Genomic DNA, 12,014 nt, shown 5'->3' with positions numbered 1-12,014 from the left:
CTGTAACCCTCACTTATTGACGCTGCAATACTATTATTAGGGAATGTTTAAATGACCAACAGATATTAGAATATTGTAACACTAACATCAGAAAACGATATGAGCGAGATGGTCCGCCATATTGGACAACTCCGGACGGCAACCCAAGTAGGACATTTGAAACAGTGGCTTTTGGCAAAGCTGAAAAAGAAAACGAGAGAGGGATGAGTTATTGTTATTACAGCGTGACTTCACTATTATTTAACAACTCTTTTTATGGGGTTCTTTTATTTGGGGTTAAGTAGATTGTTAGAATAAGTGAGAAATGAATTTAACTTCTGTTAGACAGCTATCATACTGAATAAATATTTACTGTGAATGTATGCAAAAATGTATGGCATATGGCTGTCCAACAGAAGTTAAATCCATGTCTCATTTATTCTGACCATGTACTTAACCCCAAATGAAAGAACCCAATAAAAAGAGTTGTTAAATAATAGAGAAGTCACGTTGTAATAACAATAACTCATCTCTCTCTCGAGTTTTCTTTTTCAGCTTTACCAAAAGCCACTGTGTCAAGTGTCCTACTTGGGTTGCCGTCCGGAGTTCTCCAATATGGCGGACCATCTCGCACATGCGCAGTACAGATCGGGTATGGGGACGGATCGGGTAGTGACAGCTCGCTTCAAAAGTTGAGAAAAGTTCAACTTTTCAAGCGTCGACGGAGCCAATCAAATCATATACCAGTACAAGCGCTAGCCAATCAAACCGCGTGCTTGTGTGTCCGGGGCGGGAGATTAATGTGATTGGTTGTTGGTCGCGCCCCAGACACGCCCACCGGCAAGCTTCAACGCGATGCTGCCGTGTGGACGTACCGTTATATGCACAAATCAGAATTCCTTAATTTGTCCCACGTAAGGGGGAAGTTACATTGTTACAGCAAATGAAGATAGAGACAACACTATAAGATAAAGGGCATGCAGTTAATAACATAATCTCCCAAAAGCATTAAGAAGAATACCCTTTATTTATCCCAATTCAGTAGTTCACTCAGTTATTAAACACAATAATACACACACATGCACAGGACAGGACCTATACACATGTCTGAACACAAATACACAAATAGATGCATATCACATGCATTTTTCTAAAGAGATGTCAGAGCATACAGGCTGCCAGTTTGTCCGGTGCCAGGGAACAGTTGGGGGTTTGGAGCGTTGCTCAAGGGCCCCCTTCGGTTCCCAAGCCAAGTCCCATAGACTGGACCACTCCATTAACATGTTCGAGCAGTGATAACATTTAAATAAACCCTCTGCATCATCTGTTCCTAGATCACTGGTGTTGGGGGCATTACATTTTAATTTATGCTGTGTTTTCTTTCCACGGTAATCACATGCAGCAACGTGACGATCTATGACAGAGTGGGGGAACAAGGGTGTGTGTTTCACAATGTGAAAACATTCATTACAATCGTGTTTTGTCTGAGGTTGATGCAGTAGCTAATGGTTATTAGTGAGTTTGACTTCAAAGGGAGATTATGGAACTCTTTTTTGGCTGAAATGAGCTATAATGACAATTACATGTGACATAGGGAATATGAATATGTTAATAAACTGACATAGTTGTGAATACTCTTTACTCTCTTGTGTGTATTCGTGACACTGTATTTGTCTGCACTTGTCCTGTAATTGCTATATCACTAAATAAAACGTTTTTTCAAAATTGTGTTTAACAAATTAAACAATGAGACATCAGCTACCATATGCCACTGGTCATACCAGAACAAGTGAAGCTGAAAAAGAGTGTGTTATAATACTTATCTCAAGTTAGACTTAATGGCCATATGTATGTCAGATAGAATTATGAAGCACAAAGTGGTAGGCATGTGAGCCTACATTTGAGTAAGCTTGCTGTTTGATTAGCATTAAACACAGTGTACAGCAGAGGCTGATGGGAATGTCCAATGTGGCTACAGATGGGTCAAAACAATATTCTCTACACAATCGTATCAGCACCTGCCCAAACTTACTAAACAACATGCATGTTCAAACATAATTTTATTTTTCAAAAGGATTTATCTCTCTGGAATACTGCTCAGATTTCTAAGGAGTTTGTTACTTTTAGGGCAGAGTTAATAAAGGTTAACTCAACAATGCAAACACAGACACACAACGTTTTTAATATCTGATTTCCTTTCATTTTTCCCAGATTAAGTTGTTATTTGATCATCCCTATTTAGAGAGCAGACTAAGGAAAATGATCCAAGGAAGATGGTTGATCATTTTAAGCTAATGGCTGAATAACTGGCTGTGGGTCAGACTGGTTCAAATGTCATTTAAATTATTTGTTTCCCTGACACATGATCAAAGCCATCTTCCCAGGTGCAGTGACGTGATGGTGCAGGGCCTTAAGAGGAGGGAAGACCTTCTGCTGTTCCGGGAAAGAGAGTCATGCACATGAGCTCACTCACTGTTAAAGTCAACCTTTCAACCCGCACCATTAACCCCGTCACTCACACTGAGCTCAGGCTTTACTGCTCATTGTCAAATCAAAGCATTCCTAAATATGTTGTGAGAGCTGCTCTGTGAACTGTGATCATGCTAAACAAATATCCCTTTTGAATACATTCCTTTTATTTTTGGTGGGATTGGTGAACACCACATCTAACCTTTTTTTTCCAACTGCACTGAAACAATTAAACTTGAATTAAATCTATTGTGTCAACAGATGTCCTGTATTTGGTTAGTTGAAAGCAATAATATTAAAGGTCACCTATCATGTTATTTTTAGGCAATAGCATAGTTCTCAGATATATACAAATATATAAAAAACATGTCTATGAAGTGTTTTGCTCAAAATACCAAACAGATCACCCATTCTAGCCATGCCTCATATCCCAACACATATCGCTCTGTTTCAGCCGTGTTACTAAAGTGCTGATTCGGGGTATAAAGCTTTAAAAAAAAAGAATAAATGAAAAAAAGAAAAGGAGGGGGCGGAGCTTATGCCTGCTCATGCGGGAGAATTGTCCCGGCAGATACTGCCGTGATGGAACGCCATATCATGTTCCAAACCACATCAAGGATTATTTCTGAAACAGTATGGAGCTCAAATGCTTTTTCTCTCTCGCGGGTTTACCACAAGGTGAGTTCTACTTTCTTTATTTCCTGCTTTTTTTACACACACTCTCTCCAGAGGTTAGCTCTGAGTGTTAGCGATACTTGCTAATGTAAACACAGACCATATTACGTCCAAAACAGTCGGGCATTGTTTCTGATAGCAACGTTTCTGATAGGACCGTGGGCGTAAAGCCAGCCCACATTTCAGATATTACGTCATATCGGACACAAATCTGGCTCAGCTCCGTTGTTCCCCCGTTTTTAGAGATGTGGGTACGGAGGAAAAAAAGAGAGGGTTTTATTTTTTGATACTTTGTGAGTCTCCTGACACACCGGGGACACATGTATAAAAGACATCAAAAAGTGCATTTTGCATTATAGGTCCCCTTTAAGTTTAAACAAATAATATTTGGTTNTGTGTGTGTGTGTGTGTGTGTGTGTGTGTGTGTGTGTGTGTGTGTGTGTGTGTGTGTGGGGTGACCAGGTGTCCCGCTTTGCGCANCTTAAAGGGGACCTATAATGCAAAATGCACTTTTTGATGTCTTTTATACATGTGTCCCCGGTGTGTCAGGAGACTCACAAAGTATCAAAAAATAAAACCCTCTCTTTTTTTCCTCCGTACCCACATCTCGGGTTTTATTTTTTGATACTTTGTGAGTCTCCTGACACACCGGGGACACATGTATAAAAGACATCAAAAAGTGCATTTTGCATTATAGGTCCCCTTTAAGTTTAAACAAATAATATTTGGTTCAAACTAATATCATTGCTTTCAACTAACCTAATACAGTTATGTGAAATCTGTTGACATAATACATTTAATTAAAGTAAACGTTTCAGTTTTTCAGTGCAATCAGCAATAGCATTTTGAAAAGCAAAGTACTTCATGCTGACTATGTTCCAAGAGTTATTAACCACTATATTCAAAGCTGCACTAATCATCAATTTTATATTAACAAATACAAAGGTTATTATGAAACGTGTTACTGAGAGGTATCATACATATTGAACTGTAATGCTAATCTTCCCAACTGTGTTAAATGTCTAAGTATGCAATTATTGCTCACATTATCGCGCAAACATTGTAAGGTTCTGTTTCCTCAAGCAGAAAACTAATATGCCGTGCAGCTTTAAGCTTTTACAACTTGGTTTTCCCTTTTTATCATATCCTCTCCATAACAAACCTTTTATTGCAACATGTATTGTCTGACATATTATTATTTCATGAACAGATGCACTTTGTTCGGAATATAAACTCATACTTTTGCAAATAGTATAGGTAAATTACAACAAAGAAAGAGGAACATGTATAACATATTATATATTACATACCCCTCTTTATATCGGACATACACACGTAATGTGCAGCCTTATATCAGTATGCACTAGGTAAAATAAATACATGCTCTGTGTTTTAGCCCCAATAAAGAATTAAAAAAAAATAATAATTAAAAAATAATAATAATAATAATAGAAAATACAAATACAAATCAAAAAAGAGCATTACATTAAAAAAAATCTGCAATATTCAGTTCATTTTTTTCCATCGATTATCAGCTATGTGTTTTTGGTTTTTAATTGTATATGTTTTCATTTCCATAGTATAGCACTATATACGTTTGAAAATAACTTTTGCAGGAGGTTTTCTCTACATTATCTTGGTTTGAGATGAGCATCTGTGCAATGTTATTTATCTCTCAGTCACCCTCTCAGGACATGCCGTCACCCTCTATAAAAGTCACAGTCGGTCTGAAATAGAAGCCCTCCTCTCCTTATTTTCTCCTCTGTGACTATTCTTAAGTCCCAGGGACCAGCTTGCCTTACGGATGCACCTGACTTAGCACCTGGCCATAGCTTTGAATGGAAATGTCAGCTTCCCTTACAGCTCCACTTAGCACAGTGGCAGTGAACGTAAGGATAAATGTTAGAAAATATTTTTCCTGTATTTGGTATCATCTGTGATGATGGGTCCATATTTTGGTGTTGATTTCAGAATCAGAATAGCTTTACTCGTCCCACAGAGGGGAAATGTACATTGTTAAAGTAATTAAAGAGCCAAATATTGCATAAATATATTAAAGATAAATGTAGATTTACACAATTTACAATGAAAGAAATACACATCCAGTACCAGTTACAGTTATGAGATAGCAGACAGGTGGTAGTATTACATGTGGAAGTATACATTGCACAGTTATTTACAGATTTATTAAAGAAGTTACATTGAATTGTCTAGCTAAGGGACAGCAGCAAGTAATAATAATAATAATAATAATAATAATTATGAAGCAGTATATATTGCATATACCGTAAGTATTATTTGAAGCCTTGTTCTCACATAGCTCGTTGCCACTGCAGGCCATTAATAACATGCTTTACATTATGGCAGCATGAGGTAATGAGGAAGGCGGGTTTAGGACCTCAACTGAGGTCAGAGGTCGCTGTGTTCAGCGGGTGTCATCTAAACAGGCCGTGGCCACTGTAGTCCTTCACAGTGTTACGGGAAGCAAGCGGAGGTCAATGTCTCTGAAGTGCCTCACCAATAACTGGGGATCTTGTTACGCTGGTTTGTAAACAACACCTGACCATTTCCTGATGAACAGGTGCAGGGGATTATATAAGATGAGGATTAGCAGTTTATGCTTTCATTTCATGGTAAACTTTGATGGCTCATTCACACCTGCAAACTGTATACAATATGTTGGAAGGAAAACCATAAAAAACTAAGCTTTAAAGAAATTAAGAATGTGTATTCTATCTGTTAATGCAGATACATTTCAACAAATCAATTTGCTAAAACATCCTCTTCACATGAATGGGTAGAAGTTACCTATATTTCTTAGAGTTGCTTGGACTAATGCCATACTCTGTATTCTCCGCTGATGCCGTCATGATCTTTTTTCCCCGTGGGAATGGAAGGAGGAGCGGCATACATAACAATGATCGAAATGTGTGGAATGAGCAGTATGTCAGTTCACACTGGAGCTTTAAAGATGTTAAGCTCTGCCATTTGCTTTTGTACAACTACGATTATACTTTACAATATAATGTATTAATTAGATCCACCCTTTGACTGCAGGATATGAAGTCTAATTTTTTATTTGTAGAAATCCGTTTCAGCAGATTAAGGGTCTTGGTGTGAACAGTCTTTGTGTCATCACATGGCCATCAGCTCTCGCTACATTTACTAAAACAGTCTATCAGTTGAAATGAAATATGGTTGCATCCCAAATAACTGTTCTTCCTCAGAGAAAAATAATGAGAAGAATAACGTAATGTGTATAATGAGTGCTTGGAGATCATGTAAACTGGAGGAACTGTGTAATAAAACACAGTCACATGCTGTGAGTCTTATTAGATTACATGTAATCAATATTATTAATCTATTCAACAATGTTTTCCCTTTAAGGTGTCAGTTTACCAAAACCAAAAAATATAACTAATTATTTCAACTTGTGGTGGCTATTTTTAGGCAATAGAATAGGTCTCAGATATCTAAAAAATATGTCTATGAAGTGTGTTGCTCAAAATACCAAACAGATCGCCCATTCTAGCCATGCCTCATATCCCTCTATTTCACTTCCTGTTTCAAAAGTGCAGATTTTGGGTATAAAGCTTTAATAAAATAAAAGATTGATACAAAATAAAAAAGGAGAAGGCTGAGCTCATGCGGGACCCGGCCGCTACTGTCTAAACTAAATACTGCCGTGATGAAACACCATATCATGGATTATCAAGGATTATTTCTGAAACAGTATGGAGCTCAAAGGCTTTCTCTCTTGCCGGTTATACCACAAGGTGAATTCCTTTTTATTTCCTAATTCTTCACACACATGCTCTCCAGTACAGGTTAGCTCTGAGTGTTAGCGATGCTAATGTAANTTTATTAGACTGTTAAAAAAAATAATCATGCTTTAAATAAGTGGCTTAGTAGTTTTTATTATAATTACTGTGAAATCTGCCTATTATGTTTTCGTCATTATTACAACAAACACACACTTGCCACTGATAACACTGGCAATGGGGTACGGCGTACCCCCGCGTCCAACGCCCACTACACCACTGGTGACGAGTCGGACGACTATGGAGCTGCAACGATTTGACTAATTAGTATCAGCAGGAAAATAAACAGTAATTCTTTTTGATAAATAATTCATCTTTAAAGTCATTTTTCCTGACTCACTTCAGATATGACATGTTTCGTGATATTTTCATTGTATTATACCATGACTTTTTATACGTACTATTTCATGCCTTTTTTCATGATCATTTTCACATACTTTTTTTTTCAAAATGTTCGACTTACTGTACTATGAATTTTTTATTTATTTTCAACATACTATAATAACTATTTTTCACATTTTTCAACATACTAAATTATGACTTTATAACATTTCTTAGCATACTATAATATGACTTTTTTTTTTACATTTCTCAACATACTGTAATGTGACTTTATAACATTTCTCAACATACTATAATAAGACTTTTTACGACATGTTATAATAACTTTTTTCATATTTTTCAACACACTGTATTGTGATTTTTCTTCATTAAGTGCTCTTTTTTTGGACTTGTGGTAAATAACTTTAAACACGTTCTTCACAGCTACATCCATCCGGAGCTGTGGTCGCTGGATGAAGGAGACGGCGGTCCGACAATCGAACCAACAGATTACATCATCCCTGATCGAGTTGTCATGGAAACTGCCTTACAGGGGTAACGGGACGGAAAGACACTAACTGAGACCAAACCTTTTAATGGCTTTTCACCTCCCAAAGATCGAGAAAAGGGAAAACAAAAAAGGATTAGCAACTAACAGAAAGTGCTGTTGTGAGGTAACGTTTTTTTGAGATGTTATTAGTCTTTGGAAAAAGAGAAGCTTTCGATCGAATGTATATTTTGTGTGCGTAAATATTTCTTGTGAATGTGCACTACAGTAGATGTTCATGAGAACATCGCTGGACCTCTGCCAGTCAGTTTGAGCTCTTTTTTGATATGCAGTATTTGTATCTCTTTTGTCACCTTGGTGTATCATCCAGAACAAGCCATCCACAATCTGCAGTGACTTACAGAGGAATGCATGTGGTCAATATTCATCTCCATAAGGGTTGTTATAATCATAGCTTTAAAAAAAAAAAATGGCTGTGGTGTTTTTCTCTTTCACTACTTACAGTTCTTTGGTGTTTTAATCGGTGCCTGTTTTCTACTCTCTTTGTACACACTACACGTTTTAGATGAGTAAAGATTCAGCAGTTTGTGGCCTTTTAACAAAACGACTGTTAACAAAAACTTTTCTTCTTCAAAGGCTGGATTTACAATACAATGTGTGGCACTGTTCGTAGTTAACACATAAAGAGTTGACGCTTTAATCCAAAGCGACTCACAATAAGTGCATTCAACTATGAAGAGTGATGCAGTTACACAAAACTAAAATGTATTTACCCATTATGTTTAGCCCTAAAGTTCATGACACCTTTAAAGTACCTGTCAGATTTTAAAGTTTGGATTACTCTTGAACATAAGCTGCTATATTCACAGAGCCTTCTTCAAAAAACAAACCAAAGTGATCATATAACAATAGCCTAGGTGCAGAAAACATTGAATTGTTCTGATAAAAAGCTTATTAAGTATGCATCATTGTTAAACTAAAGCTGATCTCTGATGCATTGTTTTTGTGTACATTTTAAGTGTAGTGTATAAAATGTTCTGTATTGTCATGCTTTGAAAATAATATGAAATATTCCTACAATGTGTCACGTAACCACCGGTCAGTTTACTCAATGAGAAGTTAAACAGGAAAGAAACGGATACTATTTATAGCAAGCCGGGCTATGTGCAAACTTTTACAGATATATTCAATTTAAAGCAATTAGAGTATAGCGTACTTCCAGTCAATTCTGCTGCAGCTACAACTGTGATAAAGAACTTCTGCCTAAACAAAGGGAAATGAATGTGCCTTGGTGGTCTTATTTACAGGAACAGGATGGAATAATCAGCGTTCATTGCTGTAATTTAGACAGGATACCACATGATGAAAAGTCTTAGGAGCATCGGTCCAGGACTGGTTAGTTTAATTGTTTTTGGCTTTACTAGAAACAAGGAACGGTTGGCTTTAAGTCTTCAAACTAGATTTGTTTCAATCGGGCCAGACAAACTGAAGAAACACAAAATGACTCATTTGGACATGTCATGAACAGTGCCATTTTTCTGCCAATGTAAATGAAGCCTGAGTGCCAAATATTCCTACCACTGCTATTATACAGAAACATGTTCAATATCTGTGTTTTCCCGATGTCTGTAACCCGTACATGCATGCACACAACACACACTCATCCATCTCTGATGCTGAAACTATTTCCACTTGTTCACAACACACACATATGCAAATCTGAGATCTTGCTTCCTGCCTGTAGCAAACCTACAATACAATAAATAAGCAGCTGCGAATCATGGCAAACACAGTTTATTGTCAATCAAATCACATCCCATAAATAAGAGTTCACAAAATAAATCAAACTTTACACACGTTTTGTTGTTTGTTTCTGTTCTGCTGAGTGTGACATTATATACAAATAAGGACCAAACACTTGAGTTTCAAACATTTAGGATCAATAATATTAACATCGTACATGTAATGGTCTTTGATTGTGACGTACACAGCTACATCCAATGCTCAAAGCATTCATGTTCGACTCAGAGTCTGGATCAATAGATTTGAAACCAGTCCTCTCACTTCATGATGACGAGTGGTGTAAAGCAGGTAAATCGCCACAATATTAATAACAAATTATATATATTTTTAAACAATCTTTGTTTCAACCTGTTGGATTTTTGACATCTGCAGGACTTTACTCTACGGGTCCAACTTGGACAGCGTTGGGTACGTTTTGAACAACATAAAATAATTTAGAATAAAGTGATTTAGGTATTTGAACATAACATGGGGGGGGGGGCTTTGTGTTCTTTGATCTTCAGCTAAATGGCAGTGATGTGACAGCTGGAGCTAATATTGTTGCATCAATATTAACAAAATATAAAAAACACGCTTTGAAACTTCATCAAGCAATATTTCATTGAATGCAATTACTGCAATTGAATGTGGAAATGATCGTACAAAGTAGCATCTGTTAGCTAGCAGGTCTGGTTGTAATGCTGCACATAGACACAATAACTAAATCTACTGGAATTTGAACCGTTTAAAAAAAAAAAAAAATGTTACTATATTTGTTAAAAGCCCCTTATTATCCGTTATTATATGAGCGGTGATTTTGGGCTCTTTCTGCCCCCTAGAGGTACCAAATCACCTAATGCCGCTTTAATTCGACGACTTTTTGTATACATGCTGAAATATACAGAAATGACCTCCCGAACACTGGCCATGAAGTTGTTAACATAAGAACATATCTGTCGTTTTATTACACCAGCGCTTAGACTACAGTCCCATGCTAAATTATTGAAATAGAATACAGGAAGACACTCAAACTCAAATATGCAGAAACAATAATTTTGCGTTTTCTTTCTCAGTAGTTTGCTTATACACAGTAGTCCTCAAACACCATTAAAAGTACGATATGTTCCAGCTGTGGGGGCTCTGTTGGCTACAGAAAGGCATGTATGCAGGAGTCACTGCCAGCATTATTTAGAAAAAATATCTTACAGATCTTTTTAAATATCTCTTAATCAATCTTCTTCTCTTCTGTACAAAATGCGCCATCAACAACCTTCTTCTATGAAAAACTGTAAAAATAGCTGCAGTGGTAGAAAATGCTTAGTGTAATTCTCGCTTTCTGTACGCTTTGGTAATCACTGACCTTTACCCCTCAATATAGATCCCATGGCTTACAATGCAAGTACAAAATCAGAAAATATAGCGTAGATATTAAAATAAATCTAGAGACCTTACTTATCTTCGTGTGTTGAATATGGTAAGTGGGGACGTTAAATCTACATATAAAAATGGCAGAACGTTAAAAACGAACCAGGATATGGCTTCTTTTTTTATAAATGTGGAACACCACGAACAATAAATAGATATTTAAATACACCAATCGGATTTAGATTTAAAAAAGGGCGGTGCTTTTTTTTGTGTGACAGGTAGAATGTCTTTAAATTGCACCTTCACACTATGAACACACTTCTGTCTCCACGTCACATTGAGTCCTTCAGTCTTCTTAGGGGAGGTTTTGGGCGTGGTGGCAGTGCTCATGTGGGCGGGGGGCCGTTGGTGTAGTGCAGCATGGGGTAGAAGGAGCGGGCGAAGTTGTTGGTCAGCGTGCAGCTGTAGTTGTCCTCGGAGACGGGCACCAGGCAGGTCAGGACCAGCAGCAGCAGGAGGAGCAGGTGGAGCGGGAAGGCCGCGCGCAGGACCCGGTGGAGGAAGGGCCGCTGGGGGGGGGAGTCCCGCCGCTCCCTGGAGCTGCACAGACGTTAGAGATTATCAGCGTCATAACGTCTACTTTAAAAGTCCCCTATAATACTGGTTTTCATCAATATATTATAGGTCTCAGATATATACAAAACATGTCTCTGAAGTGTTTGGCTCCAAACACCAAACAGATCATTGTAGCATTACCCATAATCCTCTCTGTTTCAGCTCTGTTTCAAAAGTGCTGATTCTCTGGCCATTTCTCAATGTCGAGTACACATGCTGCAGAGCCACTATTTCAAGTATACTACGTCATAGAGTGGCGCAGAATGCTGGGCATTTAACCTGCATTTAAACAGTCCTTCGGCGCCACTCGATGACGTAGTATACTTGAAATAGTTGCTCTGCAGCATGTGTACTCGACATTGAGAAACGGCCACAGTCTGTTACTTTAGATGGAAAATAAGGAGCCCCTCCCCTCTGAGAGATATTTGGTTAAAAAGAACACAATGGTGCTCTAGGAGGAGATTCAGGTGATAAGGTGG

The 12,014-nt window shown here is 37.6% G+C and overlaps 2 protein-coding genes across 4 annotated transcripts in view; one reads left to right on the top strand and one right to left on the bottom strand.

Moving 5' to 3' along the window:
• Positions 1-10,747, top strand: part of LOC104957188 (estrogen receptor beta) — a 46,950-nt gene extending 36,203 nt beyond the window's left edge. Inside the window, exon 10 of the mRNA XM_010784797.1 lies at positions 10,709-10,747. Within this exon, the coding sequence (XP_010783099.1) occupies positions 10,709-10,747 (39 nt within the window). The remainder of the gene's footprint in view (positions 1-10,708) is intronic.
• The window catches only part of LOC104957187 (nesprin-2-like), a 50,632-nt gene continuing 46,330 nt past the window's right edge, over positions 7,713-12,014 (bottom strand). For all 3 annotated transcript variants that reach the window (XM_010784794.1, XM_010784796.1, XM_010784795.1), the window contains one exon: positions 7,713-11,520. In XM_010784794.1, coding sequence (XP_010783096.1) covers positions 11,307-11,520 — 214 coding nt within the window. In that variant the 3' untranslated portion in view covers positions 7,713-11,306. The remainder of the gene's footprint in view (positions 11,521-12,014) is intronic.

This window comes from Notothenia coriiceps, unplaced genomic scaffold (genome assembly GCF_000735185.1).
Source record: "Notothenia coriiceps isolate Sejong01 unplaced genomic scaffold, NC01 NC01_scaffold00026442, whole genome shotgun sequence".
Classification (NCBI taxonomy): domain Eukaryota; kingdom Metazoa; phylum Chordata; class Actinopteri; order Perciformes; family Nototheniidae; genus Notothenia; species Notothenia coriiceps.
The sequence above is the reverse complement of the archived record's forward strand: the minus strand, read 5'-3'. Positions and strand labels throughout refer to the sequence as shown.